The 20,936-nt window shown below is 61.0% G+C and overlaps 1 protein-coding gene across 1 annotated transcript in view; it reads left to right on the forward strand.

Moving 5' to 3' along the window:
• The first annotated feature begins 8,396 nt into the window (after window positions 1-8,396).
• LOC116838516 (uncharacterized) overlaps window positions 8,397-20,936 on the forward strand; it is a 34,727-nt gene continuing 22,187 nt past the window's right edge. Inside the window, exons 1-3 of the mRNA XM_032803792.2 lie at window positions 8,397-9,082; window positions 10,159-10,199; window positions 11,477-11,602. Of these exons, the coding sequence (XP_032659683.1) occupies window positions 8,671-9,082; window positions 10,159-10,199; window positions 11,477-11,602 (579 nt within the window). The 5' untranslated portion in view covers window positions 8,397-8,670. The remainder of the gene's footprint in view (window positions 9,083-10,158; window positions 10,200-11,476; window positions 11,603-20,936) is intronic.

Below are 20,936 nucleotides of genomic sequence, written 5' to 3' on the forward strand. Positions count from 1 at the left end.
AAACATCAGAATGGCCAGACTGGGTCAGAGCAAAGGTCCATCTAGCTCAGTATCCTGTCTGTCCACAGTCAGCAGCGGCTCCAGGGATTTTGGCGCCCTAGGCAGGGATCCTTCCGCGCTCCCAGTCGGCGGCAATTCGGCGGCAGGGGAGTCCTTCCACCCTCCCGGTCTTTGGGGCACTTCAGCGGCAGGTCCCGGAGCAAGTGAAGGACCCGCCACAGAATTGCCGCTGAAGACCCGGAGCGCGAAAGGACCCCCCCGCTGCCAAATTGCTGCTGAAGACATGGAGTGAGGAAGGACCCCATGCCGCCGAATTGCCGCCGTGGGCAGCAAAATGCCACCCTCCCAAATCCTGGTGCCCTAGGCGACCGCCTAGGTGGCCTAAATGGAAGCGCCTGCCCTGCCCACAGTGGCCAGTGCCAGGTGCCCCAGAGGGAACGAACAGAACAGGGAATCATTAAGGCAACAAGCAAATATTGCTCTGGGCTGTGAACAATGTTGCACTCTGAGCACTGCGGCTCGGTCCCCCTCCCCGACCGTGGACATGCAGGGTGGGAGAGAGTGGGATTCACTACAGTGACAGGAAAGACCCTTCCCTTGCGGCAGTACATGTCTACACCAGGGTGCTGTGGCGGTGCCACTGTAGCCCTTGTATCATTGGCATGCCCCGGTACCCGTGAGCAATGCTGCTGGCTCCAGGCGGGGACTGGCACCAGCTCTATTCACAGTGGGTGGGGCTCTCCCATGTAGGGAGCTGTGGGGCCTGGGTGCTGGATCCCAGGGGCCCTCTACCCGGCCAGCAGCTCCATCCCCAGCAGCTAGCACAGCCTCAAGAGGGAACACAAAACTACCTTGCTCTCCCAGGGGCTGCCACAGTCCCTGTCCGCTGCTGCTGGGTGCACTGGGCCCCCCCGGCGCCCTCCGGACAGACAGCTGTGGGACAGGGTCTAGCCACGGTGGCACCCATTTGCCCCCAGCCAGAGAGCAGGTGGGTAGGAACAGCAGCCCTGTTGGCTGTGGGGTCTGGCCATGGAGGAACTAGGGCTCGGGGCCCCATGGGGGACGCTCAGCAGGGAAGGGCATTCCGTAAGGAATAGAGCAAGGTCCTCAGGAAGGCGATGCTCTGGGGAGGAGCAGGAACAGCTGGGAGCTCCCCTCCGTGGCCAGCCCTCCTGCACCCCCCCCCCGTGCCCCCTGCTGGGAGAGTGGGGCTGGAGTAGCCCAGAGCCCTTTCCCAAGTACCCCCTGCTGGGAGAGTGTAGAATTGATAAATGAAATTGTTTTAAATTGTTCTCTTTATTAACGTAACTTCTGTTCACCATCCACTACACTTGTCTACATTGTAACTTCTGTTCACTGTTTGCCATACTGTAATTCAACCCCCATTTTAAAACGCTCACTCCATTTTGTAAAAGCTTCCTCCAACCTTCATCAAACTCCACTGGCTGAAGATGAAGACAAGAGCCCTAACAAAGTAAGAAGAGTCCACCTAAAAAGAAAAGGTGCAATAGAAAGATCAAAGCCAGGTCCGAGGCTGAAAGACATGCCTGCAATTGACTGGTGATCAGTCACCAGACCCAGACACAGGGTGACACAGCAAGACCTATTGACTTTGGATTCACACTAAAGCCTACAAAAAGGATGGGTGAGATGGGAGACTTTGGAGGGTAACATTCTGCTGCCAACATGGAAGGGCATCGGTGCAGGCCCAACAGAGAGCCACAACAGAGAGCCAGCTTGTCCTTGTGCCTGGCTTTCCTGGCCAGTTACCCGCCACAAGCTATAAACCCAAGTTCCAAAATCAAGCCACGAACTCAAGCTATGTCCAGGACTGGTAACTATGCAGCAGCTGCAGAACATCGGGGGGGGGGGGGGAGGGGTGGGTGGTACGGGTAAATGTGTGTGTATAAAAGACTGAAGATATTAGTATGGTCATAATCAGATGTTATGGCATAATAAATGTGGCATCTTTGTCTTGCCCCCCTGAAAAAGAATCCTGTGTAGTTTTTGTCTGGTACAACAGAGAGTGGGGCTGGAGTAGCTAATAGCCAACGCAACCCCCCCGGCCTCCTGCTGGGAGAGTGGGGACGGGAGTAGCCCACAGCCCCCACCCCCAGCGCCCCGCATGCTGAGGAAGGAAATAAGGATGGGGCTGGAGTAGCTCAGAGCTCCCTCCCGCCAGTGCTCCCTGCGGGAAACGTGGGGCTGGGTAGCTCAGAGTCACCCTCCCAGTGCTCCGTGCAGGGAGATGTGGGGTTGGAGTAGCCCACAGCCCCCCCCAGAGCCCGCCTGCTTCGGGATGATGGTGGCTGGAAGTAGCTCAGGAGTAGCTCAGAGCCCCCTCCCCCAGTGCCCCCTGCTGGGAGAGTGGGGCTGGAGTAGCCCAGAGCCCCCCCCAGCACTCCATGCTGGGATAGATGGGGCTGGAGTAGCTCAGAGCCCCCTCCCCCAGTGCTCCCTGCAGGGAGACATAGGGCTGGAGTAGCCCGGAGCTCCCCCCGCAGCCAGTGCCCTGCCCTGCTTCCTATAGAGCCCCCTGCTGGGAGAGGCTGGAGTAGCTGGGAGCTGCCCCTCAGTCAGCCCTTCTGCCCCACTCCCCACAGCGCCCCCTGCCTGGAATAATGAGGCAGGGAGCAGGGCTATACTGGGGGCATATGGAGCTCCTGCCAGGCTGGGAAAGGTGGGCGGGGAACGCTGGAGGGCTGGAGCGGTGGGGGGCAAATGAAGGAAGCTGGGAGGAGAGGAGTGTGAGGCCCGGGGGCTGCGCCGACAGCTGTCTGTAACCATACCCTGCTGGCCTGCACCCCCATGGCCCCCCAGCTGGGCCCCTCCCCACCAAGGGTTACCCGGCCTGCGGAGGGGCGGGGGGGGGGAGGCTTGGAGCTGTGCCTCACACCACAGTGAGTCACGGGGAGGGGCTGGAGCACATCTGGAGCACATCTGGCCCTCCGCAGCAGGCGGGGATAGCAGGGTTAACAGGGCCGGGCTCTGCACAAACACAGCGCCACGCAGCCGGCCAGGCAGCGCCTTAGCATGTCCCCCCTGGGCCCGTGGGTGCTGAGGGACCCCGCGTGGCTGCATGTGGTCTGGGTCACGGCACTGGGGCTGGGCTCCATCTGCATCTGGGTCCTGTTCCTGGTGTGCTCTCTGTGGAGCCGGCAGCCTGTGCACCCTGGGGCCCAGTCGCTGGCAGGTAGGTGCACTGGGGCCCCCCTGTCCTGCACCCGGCCGGCGTCTGGTCCTGGTCTGGTCATCCCCGTGTCGCCAGCACAGCCCATGGGGAGGCCTGACCCCAGGAAACCCTCCCACCCGCCCACCATTACAGACTGTCCCTAGCAACACTGGGAGCCACCCAGACAGGCGGCAAGGGGAGATCTACCCTGAGCGCCGCGGTGTCAGAATCAGGCCCTGAGAGGGGCCCGTTGGCATGAGGCTGGGTGCACATTACCCAGACCATGGACGTCGCTGGACCCAGCAGCCTTCCCGCAGGCCGGCCCTCGTCAGTCGCCCCCAGCCGAGCCTGACCCGGCCCTGTCACCCCCAACTCAGCCCTGTCACCTTGACTCCGGCCCGACCCTCATCAGTCACCCCCAGATCAGCCTGGCCCAATCCTCATCACCCCCAAACTGGCCACGTCATACCCGGCCCTTGTCACCCCCGGCCCCGCCCTCATCAGTCACCCCCAGCCCAGCCTGGCCCGGCGGGCCTTCCTCACCCCCCCGACCAGGCCCTCATCATCCCAACCGCCCTTTCACCCTGACTCTGGCCCGGCCCTCATCAGTCATCCCCAGCCCAGCCCAGCCCAGTCCTCATCACCCCCGACCCGACCCTCATCACCCTGACTCTGGCACAGCCCTCGTCAGTCGCCCCCAGCCCAGCCTGACCCGGCCGTCATCCTCGACTCAGCCCTGTTACCCTGACTCTGGCCCGGCCCTCATCAGTTGTCCCCCAGCCCTGTCCGGCCCAGTTCTCGTCACCCCCGAACTGGCCCGGTCACACCCAACTCGGCCCTTGTCACCCCCGACCCGGCCTTCATCACCCTGATTCCGGCCCGGCCCTCGTCAGTCACCCCCAGACCGGCTCAGACCAGCCTTCCTCACCCCCGACCCGGCCCTTGTCACCCCAACTCGGCCCTTTGACCCTGACTCTGGCCCAGCCCTCGTCAGTTGCCCCCAGCCCAGCCTGACCCCGGCCCTGTCACCCTCGACTCAGCCCTGTTATCCTGACTCTGGCCCGGTGCTCATCAGTTGTCCCCCAGCCCTGTCCGGCCCAGTTCTCGTCACCCCCGAACTGGCCCCGGTCACACCCAACTCGGCCCTTGTCACCCCCGACCCGGCCTTCATCACCCTGACTCCGGCCCAGCCCTCGTCAGTCACCCCCAGACCGGCTCAGAACAGCCTTCCTCACCCCCGACCCGGCCCTTGTCACCCCAACTCGGCCCTTTGACCCTGACTCCGGCCCAGCCCTCATCAGTTGCCCCCAGCCCAGCCTGACCCGGCTCTGTCACCCCCAACTCGGCCCTGTCACCTTGACTCCAGCCCGGCCTTCATCAGTCACCCCCCATCCCAGCCCGGCCCTCATCAGTCACCCCCACCCCAGCCCAGCCCGGCCCAGTCCTCATCACCCCTGACCTGGCCCTTGTTACCCTAACTCGGCCCTGTCACATCAGTCACCCCCCATCCCAGACCGGCCCTCATCAGTCACCCCCACCCCAGCCCAGCCCGGCCCAGTCCTCATCACCCCTGACCTGGCCCTTGTCACCCTAACTCGGTCCTGTCACCCTGACTCCGGCCTGGCCCTCATCAGTCACCCCCAGCCCATCCCTGCCCGGCCTTCCTCACCCCCGACCCAGCCCTCGTCACCCCAACTCGGCCCTTTCACCCTGACTCCACACTAGCCCTCATCAGTGACCCCCAGACCAGCCTGGCCCAGTCCTCATCACCCCCGAACTGGCCCTGTCACCCCCAAGCTGGCCCTCATCACCCTGACTTCAGCCCGGCCCTCATCAGTCACCCCCAGCCCAACCAGGCCCTCGTAACCCCTGACTTGGCCCTGTCACTCTGACTCCGGCCCGGCCCTCATCAGTCACCCCCAGACCAGCCTGGCCCAATCCTCATCACCCCCGACCCAGCCCTCGTCACCCCAACTTGGCCCTCATCACCCCCAACCCAGCCCTCATCACTCCAGCCCACCCCTCGTCAGTCACCTCCAGCCCGGCTCAGCCCGGCCGGCCTTCCTCACCCCCGACCAGGCCCTCATCACCCCAACTCAGCCCTGTCACCCTGACTCTGGCCTAGCCCTCATCAGTCGCCCCCAGCCCAGCCTGACCCAGCCCTGTCACCCCTGACCTGGCCCTCATCACCCTGACTTCAGCTCAGCCCTCATCAGGCACCCCCAGCCCAACCAGGCCCTCGTCACCCGACTTGACCCTGTCACCCTGAATCCGACCCGGCCCTCATCAGTCACCCCTAGACCAGCCTGGCCCAATCCTCATCACCCCCGACCCAGCCCTCGTCACCCTGACCCGGCCCTCATCACTCCAGCCCGGACCTCGTCACCCTGACTCTGGCCCACCCCTCATCAGTCACCCCCAGACCGGCTCAGACCGGTCTTCCTCACCCCCGACCCGGCCCTTGTCACCCCAACTCGGCCCTTTGACCCTGACTTCGGCCCAGCCCTCATCAGTCGCCCCCAGCCTAGCCTGACCCGGCCCTGTCACCCCTGACCCAGCCCTGTCACCCCCGATCTGGCCCTCATCACCCCCGATCCGGCCCTCATCACTCCGACTCGGCCCTCGTCACCCTGACTCCAGCCCATCCCTCGTCAGTCACCCCCAGCCAGTTCCGTCCCTCATCAGGCACCCCCAGCCCAACCAGGCCCTCGTCATCCCTGACTTGGCCCTGTCACCCTGACTCCGGCCTGGCCCTCATCAGTCACCCTAGCCCAGCCTGGCCTGGCCCTGTAACCTTGATTCTGGCCAAGCCCTTGTCAGCCCCCAACCCTGTCACCCTAAACCTTGTCACTCCTGACCTGGCCCTGTTACCCTGACCCTGGCCCAGCCCTCATCACTCCCAGCCCAGCCCTGTCATTCCAACCCTCGTTGCCCCCAGCCCTCATCACCCCGACCCCAGCCGAGCCCTGTCATTCCAACTCTTGTCACCACCGACCTGACCTGGCACCTGGACTCCAGCCCTTATCACCCCAGCCCAGCCCAGCCCTCATCAACCTCGGCCCTCATCACCCCCAGCCCTCACACACCCAGCCCAACCCTGTCACCCTGAACCAGGCCCTTGTCACCCTGAGACCATCCTTGGCCCATCACCTCGGTCCTTGTCAGCCCCTGCTCCCCCAGCTCTGAAAATATCAGTAGCTGTCATGGCAGACACTTGTCAATGTTTGTGCTGTGGCAGCGCCCAAGACCCCATCAGGATCGGACCTTGCCATGCCAGGCACCACAGGCGCACACAGCTCACAGCTGGCTTCAGATAGGCTGTAAGAAGTGAGTGTGGCAAGGACTGGGGTGGATGGGACACGAGAGACACAGTTGAAGGGCAGGTTTGAGAGGAGGACCGCCTGTTACTCTGGGGGTGTCTGACTCAGTAGGGAGTGGGGTGGTCTGACCTGGGAATGTTGTCTAGTTTTACTGGGGATGTCTACATGGGGGATGGGAAAGCAGGGGGTGACTTAAGGTGATGGACGGTACCTGAGCCTGTAACCTGAGCCGGGGCGGGGTCGGGGAGTCAACACCTTTGCCCGGGAAGCTGGACAAAGGAAGAGAGCCTGTGGGAGAGGTTTTTTTTTAGTTTTCGGTTTGGGCTGGCTGGGAAGAGGCAGGGAACCCCAAGTCTGGGGTCTAAGATCCTGACCCCCCCAAAGGGACCTGACTGAAGGGTCCTGGTTGTACCTACAAGTCCTGCTTGGGACTGTGCTCCTGTCATCTAATAAACCTTCTGTTTTACTGGCTGGCTGAGAGTCAGGGTGAATTGCAGGAAGTGGGAGTTGCAGGGCCCAGACTCCCCCACACTCCATGACAGGGTGGAATCCCTGTTTGGCACTGTGGGGAACCAGTGGGATCAGTTCTTGGCCCTACACTATTTAACAGCTTTATCAATGACCTTGAAGAAATCATCAGATCAGCTGTGCTAAAGTCTGCAGCTAACACGAAGGTTGGGGGAGCAGTACCTAATGGGGAGGAAGAGTCACTGCGCTCACTCTGGGTCTCTTGATAAGCTGGGCTCAAGCAAACAAGATGTGTTTGAACAGGGACTCCGGCAAAGGTCTGGGGGTCAGGGTAGACAATCAGTGGAACATGAGCTCCCAGTGTGATTCTGTGGCCAAAAGGCTAAGGGGACAGGGGAGTCTGGAGGCGGAGCAGAGAGGTTATTGTACTGCTGTATGTGGCCCTGGGGCGAGCGCTGCTGGGATCCTGGGTCCAGTTCTGGTGTCTATGATTCAGGAAGGACGTTGATAAATTGGGGAAGGGTCAGAGAAGAGCCACGAGAATGATTCCAGGGTTAGAAACCTGCCATACAGTGATAGCCTCAGGGAGCACCATCTGCTCAGTTTAACAAGAAGCAGGTCAAGGGGCGTCGGCAGGGCCGGCTTTAGGAAGTGCGGGGCCCAGTTCGAACAGTTTTGATGGGACCTTGGCAGGGATGACTAAAAAAACCCACACACATAAAAAAACACTTGGGGCTTGTACTCATCGGGCGGTGCTCCGAGTCTTCAGCGGCTCTTTGGCAGTGGGTCCTCCACTCGCTCCAGGTCTTAGGCTGCACTGAAGGACCCGCCGCCGAAGTGCCCCTGAAGACCCGGAGTGCCGCCAGGTGAGTAAAAATTAAAAAGGCGCCTCTAGCCAGGGAAGAGATTCTCACTGGATGCGGGGCCCTCTTAGGCACGGGGCTCGATTCGGGGGAATTGGTGAAATAGGCCTAAAGCCAGCCCCGTCGGGATCCCAGGCTGTAGGTACCTGCCTGGGGAACAGAGACTTGCTAAGGGGCTCCTCGGGCTAACAGAGGAAGATGTAACAGGCTCCACTGGCTGGAAGTAGAAGCTAGACCAGGGCAGGCAGGAAAGGGGCATAGATCTAACCGGATGGGTAACAACCACGGGACAATGTCCCAAGGGCCGGGCTGGATTCTCCAGCACTGGTAATTTTAGACTCAAGACAGACAGGACGTTTTTCTGCTCTTGTTCCACCACAGTATGCGGGGATTGAAGCTGGGCTGGAGCAGTCAGTTTACTGATTTGCATAAAATATTGCCTGGGGAGTGGCAGGAAGCCTGGCAGTGGTGCAAGGGTTTCCCTTGTTGGGGGGAGGCGGGAGTGGGGCAGGGCGAGGAGCTGTTCTGGGTTATCTTTGCTTTTCTAGCCTGGCTGCAGAGCCCTGCCCCACCCTCTGCAGCTCCAAGCAGATCCCGGGGAACCTGGCCTGGGCTCTCTCGGTGCCAAGTTTATGACCCCTTAGCACAGCGCCTGGGGTGATCAGAACGCCCCACCCCCTAGTAAAAGGGACAAGTCTGCTCCGTCCTATCCCCCCTCTGTCTCATCGCTGCCTTAGTATCCACACAGCAGTGGGCTCTGGGGCAGACGCAGACCCCTTTGCACACACCCCTACCTGAGGACAGGTGCTCATGTTCTCTCATCCACCAGCCAGAATGGCAGCTTTCAATGCAGCCAGCTCCAGCACCATGCTTGGGCACTGGGCCAGCGCCAACTCCGAGGAGAGTTCCCCCCACCTCCCGCATGGCCCCTGGCCATGCACTGAGCCAGTCTTTTGCACAGCACAAGTGCCATGGTTGTGCGCTGCGACTTGCCCAGCTGACATCACACCTGGGCACTGGCACCACAGAACAAGCCAACCTCCCACTGCAGTGCCCTTGCTGTGATGTGCCGAGCGGACGTCCCACGCCATGGGCACTGCTGCAGGCAGAGCTGCCGGGGAGCGGGCGGGGCGCTGGGAGGACGCTCAGGGCTGTGTCTGACTTGCCCAGAGCTGCCTGTCTGCTCACCGATCCCAGCTGGGGAAAGCAGGAGTTCCAAGCAGATCTCCTTCCTCTGGCACACGCTTGCTGCGGGACGGGTGTGTATGGTGCTGGGCGTAGGGCGAGGGAAGCCTGGGTGGCAGCGTGCCCTGTTAGCTCAGGCATTGTTCCCCATTTGCTCGGGGCTGGAGAAGTAAGCAGACCGCTCGGCTCCCTGCCTGCCCCTGCTGCTACCCACAGCCACAGGCCATGAGGCGGGTGCTCCTCCCTGGCTGGGTGCGCTGTGGGGCGGCTCTGGAACTGCTGCCCCCTCTCAGAATGCAGCCAGGCCTGACGGGGGTGGGGTGTCTGCTCCCAGGCATTAGTGTCTGTGGCTGTTTATCTGTGTGCACAGGAGGCCCCGGCTTCCTTCCAGCAGCTCCCAGCGCACCCTGCGGCTCTGCCGTTCCAACACCCAGAGTAATGTGGCAGGCCAGGGCAGCCAGGCACAGCGTCAGGCTAGCAGGCCAGGCAGAGCCCGGACCAGTACGGGAGATGGGGCCGCGCTCTGAGCCCAGGGTGCTGTGTGACTCCAGAGTCGCTGAGGAGGGGTGAGTCTGGATCCCATTGGGGCAAGGCTAAGAGATGCCATGGCATGCGCCGCTCGGTGCCTGTGCCTATAGGGTGACAAGCACTCACGTGGGCACCAGTCGATATGTGGGTGAGTGCAAAGACGAGTCACATGGGCACGCTCTGGCACACACAGACGCCCACCTGGGCACATGCTGGCATGCGTACTCGCATGGGCATGCACTGGCACAAACCCAGTCAGCCCAGTGCTCACAGTGGGGTGCTGCTGCAAACAATGCCCTAGCAGAGGCACGCAGTGCCCAGGCAAGGAGGGGTGGGAGTATCCGTAAGTGCACTGGGGACACCCTGCCTGTCAAACGGGCCGCAGAGTCCAGAGCGGACAGCCAGCGCCAGGAAGGGGCATGTAGGGAGCCTGATGGGGCGTGGGGCCCAGTGCATGTGGCGGTGCAGTATATGGGGTACTGTGGTGTGCGGGTGGGGCCGTGTGGGGCCCCATGCGTGGGGCAGTGAGCCATGCAGTGGTACCATCTCAAACACTCTAACGATTGAGTCTGTCCTGCATGTGTCTGTCTGTCCCCATAGACCATGTTTGCCTCTTTTCCAGGCAAGCAGTCGGGAGGTGGGAGATCTCAGGCCAGCTCGGAGGTAAGAGTCGCGTCCCTTTGCACTGCTTCTGCCTCCCCATGACCCCGGCCAGGCCAGGGCCGTCCAGCTGCTGCTCCCCAGTGCCCCCGCCCCAAGTCCTGGGGAGCAGTTCTTCCACGTCTGACCGGTTCCCATGTGTAAATCAATCGATAACATCCCCACTCGTGTCCCAGACACGCTGTCCCCGTCTCTCCCATCCCCATCTGGCCGCATGGTCACTGCCACACTCACTCGCTCTCTCCTCGCTCCCTGTGGCATCCCTTGTCCCCATCTCAGCTCAGCTGCTGTCCCCGGCCCCCTCGACAGCAGCTGTGGGGAGCCCCACTTCCTCTGTCTGCAAAGCACCGTGTCTCAGGCCTGCCCGCAGATCCCCCAGAGCCAGTGCCCTGCCCCCAGCAGGTCTGCGCCATCCCAGGGCAGGGCCACGTGCACTGGGACTTTTGTCCTGGCTCTCCAGGGGCCCATTCACAGGCCAGTGGGGCAGAGCCCAGTGGTGAAAGGCGCCTATTGTCTGAGCTGCTAATGAGGGAAGTCACTTCATCACCGCTTAATCGCAGAGCCAGCGGCTGGGCCCAGCACAAAGCGCTTCACTGGGAGACAGTGAGTGGCTGTGCACAGTCCCCCTCACAGCCACGGTACTCGGCCGCCCACTCCCAGCGGGGCAGGGCGCTGGCTGGGGGGCAGCTCCCGGCTTTCCAGCCCCGGCCTCTCCCAGCAGCGGGCGCTGTGGGGAGCAGGGCAGAAGCTGGCTTGTGGGGGAGCTCCCAACGACTCCAGCCCCAGCCTGTCCCAGCAGGGGGCATCGTGGGGAGTGGGGCAGGAGCTGGCTGGGGGGAGCTCCCAGCGACTCCAGCCCCAGCCTGTCCCAGCAGGAGGCACTGTGGGGAGCGGGGCAGGAGCTGGCTGGGGGGGCGGCTCCTGGCTACCCCAGCCCTGGCCTGTCCTAGCAGAGGGCGCTGTGGGGAGCAGGGCAGGGCACTGGCTAGGGGGGGAAGCTCCCAGCGACTCCAGCCCCGGCCTGTCCCAGCAGGGGGCACTGTGGGGAGCGGGGCAGGAGCTGGCTGGGGGGTGCTCCCGGCTACCCTAGCCCCAGCCTTTCCCAGCAGGGGGCTCTGCAGAGAACATGCTGGTGCCGTGCGCGGGGGGAGCCTGCCGGCCTGGCGTCATGGCAGGAGAGCGGGCTGGGCTGGGCTAGGGCCTGGCCGAGGTGCCCCAGGGGCACTCCCAGCTGGCACTGACAAGGTCCCTCTGCCTTGTTCCTGGTCTGTCGCCTGCAGAAGAGAAGGAAGAAGGGTGCGAAGCAGAACTCTGTTCCCAGCCGGCGGGAGCAGCCCCAGGGAGCACGGGGGCCGCTGCACAAGGAGCCCAGGACGGCCAGCACACGTATGGCAGCCCACAGAGAGGTAGGAGCCCCAGTGGGATGCTGTGGAGTGTGGGAGCTGGGACCCCCAGGATGGGGCTGGAGAGGGTGCCCTGGCACCCAGGGCAGGGTCCCGCACCCCTCAAGTAGGGGCGCGTGTTTCCCAGGTCCTCACCTCCTGCTCCGACCTTCCCGGGCTGCAGATACTCCAAGGCATGGAGGGTCCAAGCACCCCCATGCCCCAGGCTCATGGACATGCCAGCGCTGCGTTAGCCCAGCGTGGGGCTCCTCGCTGACCAGGGGGCTGGTGCGTGTCTTCCCAGCACCCCTCGGCCACACAGACACTGATAATCACTGAGCTATGGCTGCGGAGGGTCAGGCAGGGTCAGGAGCCGAAACCTCCAAGGAGCAGCCAGGAGTTGAGCTGCTGCTAAATGCAGTATAACTGCAGATCCCAAGATGAGACTGCAGGGGGTGCTCTCCTCCCTCTGTCAGTGCTGCCCCAATGCAGTGCTACAGGGTCTGTGCTGCAGGGAGCTGGGTGGGACTCAGCAGGGGGCGTTCTCCCCACACTGCCGGTGGGGGTCAGCAGGGGGCGTTCTCCCCACACAGCCGGTGGGGGTCAGCAGGGGGCACTCTCCCCACACAGCCGGTGGGGGTCAGCAGGGGGCACTCTCCCCACACAACCGGTGGTGCCTACGAGAATGCGGGTGGCCAGGACCCCTCCACCCCACGGGGCTCTCCATGCAGCCAGTCCTCCCATAGGGCCAGGTCCCTCCCCTCCCCATGCCGGGGTCCCCATGCGGCCAGGCCCCCCCCCCAGGGTTCCCCATGCAGCCAGGGCCCCTCCCCCCATGCCAGGTTCCCCAGCTGGCACGATTCCCCCTTTGTGTGAGGGGTGAATGACCCAGCCAGCTGGAGCTGTGGTGTGGCTGGTGTGGGCAGGGGGACGGTGGGTCTGGGGATTGGTGCAGCCTGTGGCAATGGGCCGCCTAGACTCTGCAGCCAGAGGAGGGTGCACGGGGATGCAGGGTTGGGGGATGGACATGGCAGCCAGGAATGGGTGCAGGTATTTGAAAGCCCCGGGCCTGCCCCCTGTGTCTCTTATGGCTGGGGCTGGAGCAGCCAGAGCGCACTGTGGCCAGGCAGGAGATGGTGCTCCCTGTTCTCTGGGACGGGGGCAGCGCACGGTTCCAGTGCTAATAGCTTCATTGGCACAAGGGCTCTGGGTGTGCCACATCTGGCGCTTCGGGTGGCTGGGCGGGGCTGCTCGCGAGGAGAGTGTCCCCAGCTCCAGTTCTGCCCCATTTCCTCGGCGGAGGTCCAGGCTGTGCATTGTGGCTGGGGCTGTGTCTCTGGGTGCCCTTGTTCCTGCTGATGGCCGAGGGGTGGCTGATCACAGCCCTGAGTCACGGCCCTGCTAACTGCTCAGTGCTGGCTCGGCAGCTCAGACCTGTGCTGCAGGCAGGGCTTGCTGGGGAGCCCGTGGGCAGCAGGGCGCTGGCTGGTGCGTAGGTGCCCGGTGGGGCTGTTCTGGCTGCATTTCTGTAACATGCCTCTGTTCTAGCTTCTCCCTCTGTGTCCCTCGGGCTCCTGTTTGGCTGGTCCCTCGTCCCGGGGGAGGGTGCTGCAGAGCCCTTCACTGTGGCCTCCTATCTGTCTGAGGGAGTGTCTCTGCCTTGGGGTCACTGCCCGGCAACGCAGGGGCTGGAGCAGCGAAAGGCCTGGCCTGTGCAGAGTTTTCAATGGAAGAATAGATCTGTGCTACAGTCCTAGCAGAGCAAGCCCTGCTGTGGACTCAGGTACGTTGGTCTAACGGCATCTTATCTCAGTGCAGCTTGTTCCCTTGCCTATGGGGAGAGCTACCCAGGATAACACCAATGTCCACATGTAGCTGCCGCCACACTAGGGGCTGTGCTGCTGTAACACACCTCGTTCGAGAGGGGGGAGCGAGATCTCTTACTCCTGGGGTGTGAGAGACAAGCTGAGCCACCCCGAGCTCTTCTCAGACCTGGGAGAGGCAGCGAGTGTCCCAGCTCAAGACGAGGGGCCAGAGAGTGCCACCCAAGCAGGGACCATGCGTTGTCAGGACCTGTTCTGGGTGCAGGGATCTGTTAACACATGGGGGTTTGCGGGTTACAGATTGCTGTGATGAGCCGTAAAGCCACCGTGGTGGTTTGAGGACGAGGGCTGAGAGATCAGCCGTGGAGCGATCGCTGAGGGAAAAGTGCTCGCCTGGGGGTGACACTGTGTTTTTCTCTTTTCTCACTCAAAAGCACAGGGATTGTCTGGGGCACCCACATAGCCGCTATGGGGGCACTTAGTGCTCTGGCTGAGGTGCCCAACACCCGCCTTGTCTCTCTGCTATTGTGAGGCCAACCCAACTATAACAATGCTGCATGTACTGCTCAGTCAGAGCAGCGCCACTTCCTAGTGCAGCTGAGGCCCGAGCTCCTGCAGGGCTTCCTGGCCTGGCACAGCCTGGCCCCACACTTCCCGATGTGTCACTAACCGCAAGTCCCCAGACAGATCCACCTTCCTGCCGGAGGGTTTGCTGGGCTCTCCTCTCCCATGCTCGCTGTCTGCAGGCCCCGTCCCTGGTCTTCCTCACCTGCACGCTGCGATCAGAGTGGGGGCCATGCAAGCCTGCCACTTGTGCTCGCTCCTCAGGGTTCATGGGCTTGGGGCAGAGTCACAATGGCATCGCGAGGCAGTGGGAGCTTCCTGGCCAGGGTCTCTGGGGGGTCGGACCAGCCTCGGTCTGTCCCACTGTGACGCAGTAGGGACTGTCTGCATGGGGGATGGGAGAGCAGGGGTGACTTTAGGTGAGGGAGGGTACCTGAGCCTGTAACCTGAGCCAGGAAGAGGGGTGGAGGAGTCAACACCTTTGCCCCGGGGAAACTGGACAAAAGGAGAGGGGGAGAGGAGGAGGGGGAGAAAGCCTGCTGGAGGGGTTTTGGTTTCAGTTTTGGGCTGGCTGGGAAGAGGCAAGGAACCCTAGTCTGGGTCTAAGATCCTTGCCCCCCAGAAAGATCTGGCTGAGGGGTCCTGGTTGTACCTACAAGCCCGGCCTGGGACTCAGTTCCTGTCGTCTAATAAACCTTCTGTTTTGCTGGCTGGCTGAGAGTCACGGTGAATCGCAGGAAGTGGGCAGTGCAGGGCCCTGACTCCCCCACACTCTGTGACAAGGACCCTTTCAGTGTGTCAGCCACCCTAAGCTCACACTCTGTCACTGGGGTCAGCCCCTCAGCTTCACCGCCTGCGGGGACCGACCCTCGCAGCCCTTCAGCCCCCGGGTCATGGTGTGAGCTTCCTGCTGTGAGTCCACCTGGATTGGACCCTGCAGTGAGACTTGTACCCCATAGGGAGCAATGCCCCCCCAATTTAGTCTGCAGTGACTCTCGACCAGCGGGGTAAAGGAAGGATTTGTTAACTGTCTGGAGCACAGCATAGGAAGACCCTGGATTCGTAGAGAGAGCGGAAAAGTCGCAGCCAGATCCAGCTGGGTTAGACTAGAGCCCAGAGACCTCCTGCAGGCTTGTCCCTGCTTCCAACAGACGCCCCTCAACTAACCAAACTCCTCTCCTCAGTCCTGGGGTCCACGTCCCAGGCAAACATGGTCACCTGACCATTCACCTCAGCGCTTTGTTCTCCATCTGGGCCCAGCTGACTGGTTTCCAGCAGGGGGACTGGCCGGCCATAGTCACTTGTTGCTAGACAACCAGGTGTCAGGGGCATTGTCTTCTGGGCTCTCCATGGGCATGGGGCCCAGGCAGCTAGGTCTGGATGTCTGCCAATAGTAAACATCCTTTGCCCCCCACCTGGATAAATATGTAGCATGTAGGGGAAACTGAGGCACATGATTCTCATCCAAACTACCATGAGAAATTCCCACTTTGTCACAGTGGGGGTTGCTGCCTGTCACAGTGGAGGGTGAGTGTGAGGCAGTGTGGCGGTGCTGCACTGGAGGTGTGTGCAGGGACTGCCTTGTGTGAGGTGGAGGCTGATTGCAGGGCAGTGTGAGAGGGTTGCAGTGGAGGCGTGCGCAGGCGTTCCTGTGTATGTGGCGGAGGGTGATTACGAGGCACTGTGAGGGAGTTGCAGTGGAGGTGTGTGCAGGGGTTGCTTTGTGTTGCACTGGAGGCCATTGTGAGGCAATGTGAGGGTGTTGCAGTGGAGATGTGCAATGGGGTTGCTTTGTGTAGCACTGGAGGCCATTGTGAGGCAGTGTGAGGGTGTTGCAGTGGAGATGTGCAATGGGGTTGCTTTGTGTAGCACTGGAGGCCATTGTGAGGCAGTGTGAGGGTGTTGCAGTGGAGATGTGCAATGGGGTTGCTTTGTGTAGCACTGGAGGCCATTGTGAGGCAGTGTGAGGGTGTTGCAGTGGAGATGTGCAATGGGGTTGCTTTGTGTAGCACTGGAGGCCATTGTGAGGCAGTGTGAGGGTGTTACAGTGGAGATGTGCAATGGGGTTGCTTTGTGTAGCACTGGAGGCCATTGTGAGGCAGCAGTGTGAGGGTGTTGCAGTGGAGATGTGTGTGGGTGTTGCCATGTGTGCAGTGGAGTTGGGCCTGGGGTCAGTGTGAATAGGCCAGAGCTCAGCAGGGTGTTTCCTGGAGCACAGGCGTGCATGGAGAAGCTGTCTCTGAGTCCACTTGGGGTGGGAGGTTCCCCACTCAATGAGCTGGGGGCACTAAGTGCACCCTGCAGGGCAGGGCTTGGGGGCTGGGGTGTGCCCAGAGCCAGAGATCTCTGCTGGGAACTGGGGCAGGTGTTGAGGCTGGGGCCAGGAGGGCGGGGAGGCCCAGAAGGCAGCAAGGACCCTGCTTTGGGCCCTGCTTCTGAGCCCCTGGCCAATACCTGCATCCCCATCTCTGGCTGTAGGACAGGGCCCCCTGCTGGAGGGCTCTATGGGTCTCCCCTTGCCCCACCTGCTGCCTATTACCATTGGGGTAGGGGTAGGGGAGCACTGCAGGCAGAGTGACCCGGCCAGGGAGCGGATCTTGCCTCCACAGTTGTGATGGAGGAGAATAGATCTATGTGTGTGTGTGATGTGGGAGCTGCCTCTCCCTGCGATGTGATGGAAGGGGGGCTGCAATGTATGCATAAATGAGGTGTGTGCAGGATGCAGAGTGTGCGTGTAATGGGGTGCAGTATATGGGAAGTGGAAGTGATGGGTGTGCAGTGTGTGTACAGGTGAGGGGTACAGTGTGCGAGTGCTGTGGTTGTGTTCAGTGTGTATGCAGAGAGTGTAGTGTGTGTGTAAATGAGGGGTGCAGTATGTGTGTGGGGCACAGTAACAGGGTGAGGTGTGTGCAGTGTGAGATGGGGTGCAGTGTGTGGGTGGGGGTGCAGGATCACAGTGGCTTGTGTGCAGTGTGGGGTGAGATAGGGTGCAATGTGTATGGGGGTGCAACATGTGGGTGGGAGTGCAGTGTCTTGGTGGGGTGTTGTGTGTGAGATGGGGTGCAGTGTGAGATGAGGTGGAGTGTGTGGGATGCAGTGTGAGGTGGTGGGTGCAGTGTGTGAGATGGGATGAAGAATCAACATGGGGGTGCAGTGTGTGTGAGGTGCAGTGTGAGATGGGTTGCAGTGCATGGTGGGGGTGCAGTATCAGCATGGGGGTGCAGTGTGAGATGGGGTGCAGTATCTGGGTGGAGGGGTGCAGTGTATGTGGAAGCAGTGAGTGGGGGTGCAGTGTGAGATGGGGTGCTGCATATGGGGTGCAGTGTGTATGTGTATTGCAGTGTGATATGGGATGCAGTATCAGGATGGAGGGGTGCAGTGTGAGATGGGGTGCAGTATCAGGACAGAGGGGTGCAGTGAATGGGGGTACAGTGTGAGATGGGATGCAGTGTGTATGTGGGTTACAGTGTGAGATGGGGTGCAGTATCAGGACGGAGGGCTGCAGTTTGAGATGGGGGTGCAGTATCAGGATGGAAGGGTGCAGTGTCTGGGAGTGCAGTTTGAGATGGAGTGCAATGTGTGGAGGGTTGCAGTGTGAGATGGGGTGCAGTATCAGGATGGAAGGGTGCAGTGTCTGGGAGTGCAGTTTGAGATGGCCTCTGCGATGTGGATGGAGCGGGGCTGATGTATGCATAAATGAGGTGTGTGCAGGATGCAGAGGTGTGCGTGTAATGGGGTGCAGTATATGCGGAAGTGATGAAGTGATGGCGTGTGCAGTGTGAGTGTACAGGATGAGGGGTACCAGTGTGCGGTGCTGTGGTTGTGTAGTGTGTATGCAGAGAGTGGTAGTGTGGTGTGTAACATGAGGGTGCAAGTATGTGTTGTGGGGCCAGTAAACAGGGTAGAGGTGTGTGCAGTGTGAGATGGGTTAGCAGTTTGTGGGGTGTGGGGATGCAGGATCACAGTGGCTTTGTCGTGCAGTGTGGGGTGAGATAGGTGACATGTGTATGGGGGTGCAACATGTGGGTGGGAAGTGCAGTGTCTTGGTGGGGTGTTGTGTGTGAGATGGGGCTGACAGTGTGAGATGAGGTGGAGGTGACTGTGGGATGCCAGTGTGAGTGTGTGGGGTTTGGGCAAAAGTTTGTGAGATGGGCATGAAGAATCAACATGAGGGGTGCAGTTGTGTTGAGGTGCATGTGAGATGGGTTGCAGTGCATGGTGGGGCGTGCCAGTTATGCGCATGGGGATGAGTGCAGGTTGTGAGATGGGCTTGCAGTATCTGGGTGAGGGGTGCAGTGAATTGGAAGCAGTGAGTGGGGTGGTGCAAGTGTGAGATGGAGTGCTGCATATGGGGTGCAGTGTGAATGTGTATTGCAGTGTGATATTGGATGGTCAAGTAAACAGGAGGAGGGGTGGAGTGTGAGATGGGGTGCCGTAATCAAGGACAGAGGGTCAGTGATGGGGTACAAGTGGTTGAATGGGATGCACGTGTGTATGTGAGGTTAAATGTGAGATGGGTGTGCAGTATCAGGAACGGAGGGCTTCCAGTTTGAGATGTGGGGGGGGTGCAGTATCAGGATGGAAGGGTGCAGTGTCTGGGAGTGCAGTTTGAGATGGGGTGCAATGTGTGGAGGGGTGCAGTGTGAGATGGGGTGCAGTATCAGGATGGAAGGGTGCAGTGTCTGGGGGTGCAGTATGAGATGGGGTGCAGTGTGTGGAGGATGCAGTGTGAGATAGGGTGCAGTGTGTATGTGGGTTGCAGTGTGAGATGCGGTGCAGTATCAGGATGGAGGGGTGCAGTGTGAGATGGGGGTGCAGTATCAGGATGGAAGGGTGCAGTGTCTGGGAGTGCAGTTTGAGATGGGGTGCAGTATGTGGAGGGTGCAGTGTGAGATGAGATGCAGTATCAGGCTGGAGGGGAGCAGTGTATGGGGGAGCAGTGCGTAGGGGTGCAGTGTGAGAGGGGTGCGGGAAAGCTGCTGGAAGGAGTCTGGCAGCAGGGTGGCACCATAGGGGCCCTTGTTACAGTAGAACGGGGGCATTTCCCTGAGGCCGGGCTGGGAGCCCAGCAAGGCCCAGCCAGGGGCAGGGCGCCTGCCTCAGAGTCTGGGGAGGAGCGGGAGGGGGGCACAGGCAGGCTGTGTGCCCCAGGGAGGCCAGGAGGAGGGCAGAGGACAGGGAGGAGCATGTTTCCCACTTCCAGCCCCTAGCTGTCCTGTGGGAGGAGGCAGTGCAGGGGCTGGTCATCCCTCCGCTCACACCCCTCCCCCCTTTGCAGCTGGGCCCAGTCCCAGGAGGCACCTGCACTGCAGGCCCCTGGCACTAGGGGCCGCTCTGACCCGTCACGGCTGGCAGCAGACTGCACAGACACAGGACGGGATGGTGAGGGTGGCAGCCAGGAATGGGGCGAGATGGGGCTTATGCAAGAGGGTGCCAAGAGGAGTCATGTGGGGGGCCTCATTAGGGGCTTGCACTGGAGGCATCTGGGCAGGGGTTGTGCAGGGACATGAGCAGGGGCTTGTGTTGGGGGATGCAGGCAGGGGTCGTGCAGTGACATGGGCAGAGGTCGCATGGGGGCAGGGACAGTAGTTGTGCGGGGCAGGGGTCGTGCAGGGGCAGGGGTCACACAGGGGCATGGGCAGGGGTTGCACAGGGGCACAGGCAGGGGTCACATGGGGCATGGGCAGGGGTTGTATGGTGTCATGAGCAGGGGTCATGCAGGACACGGGCAGTGGCTGCATGGGGGCATGGGCAGAGGTCGTGCAGGGTACAGAAAGGGTCATGTGGGGCACGGGCAGGGGTCGTACAGAGGCATGGGCACAGACTAGAGCTGGATGGGCACTGGCAGGGGCTGAGTGACTTCGGTTTTTTGTTCAAGTAAAATCAGGTGCCTGAAATGGGTCTCATAGTCTCCAGTCTCTGGCCAACCAGCAAAGCGGCTCTGTGCCAGCCCAGCTGCCATACAGCCTCCAGGCCCCGTGCCCTCCTAGGGGCTGGAACTGGGCCCCACGCTGTGGCTGGGCCTGTCTTGCCCTGAGAAGGTCCTGGTGAAATCGCTGGCATTAGCACTGGCAGTGCCACGCCAGTTCCAGCCCAGCGGGAGAGGCCAGAGGAGAACCCGAGCACTCTGCTGGCGTGTAACCCAGTGATGAAGGCTGGGCTGTGGCTGGGTGCTGGCTGGGACTTGGGAGCACCTCTGCCACTGACTCCTCAGGTGACCTTGGGCAGGTCCCTTGAGCCAGCGCTTCCCACATGCCCTGGGCCAGCTCAGGGCTGCTGTCCCTGGGCACCGAGTGCTGGAAGCTGTCCCACCAGGCCGCCTGGGCCTGAGGCTGCTGTCCTGGAAAGGCAGACACCTGAATCAAAGGCCACTCCAGATCATTGGCTTTTCTCTGTGTGTCCGTGCTGCGAAATGGGGGTGAGCCCCTGTCATAGCTTTCCTACTCAGATCTGAACCTTAGAGTTCAGAAAATAAGATGCTAGCATGAACCCTCCAAGCTTAATTACCAGCTTGGATCTGATAACGCTGCCACCAGCCAGAATTCCAGTGTCTGGCTCACTCTGGTCTCCCCAAAACCTTCCTTGGGGGATCCCAAGACTCAGATGCCCTGAGTCTCACAATAAAGGGAAATAACCCACTTCCCTTCCCCCTCTTTACCTCCTCCCAGATCTTCCGCCCTACGGTACACTAGGAGATTACCCTGCTTCACTTCCTTGAAACACACAACACCGGAAGATAGTGTCTATCCCCCCTCTCCAGAGCTATACAAATTCAGCTTAGTAACATCTAAACACAAGAGATTTCCCCCTCCCTTCGTTCATAGCCTAACCAGGAAAAAACCAAACAGGTCTTAAAAAAAGAAAGCATTTATATACAAAGAAAGAAAAAGACATAAAAATGGTCTGCTTATCAAAGATGACAATATAAACAGTCATTGCTAAAAGAAAACAAATGAATAAAACAGCCTTAT

This window comes from Chelonoidis abingdonii, chromosome 2 (genome assembly GCF_003597395.2).
Source record: "Chelonoidis abingdonii isolate Lonesome George chromosome 2, CheloAbing_2.0, whole genome shotgun sequence".
Lineage (NCBI taxonomy): Eukaryota > Metazoa > Chordata > Testudines > Testudinidae > Chelonoidis > Chelonoidis abingdonii.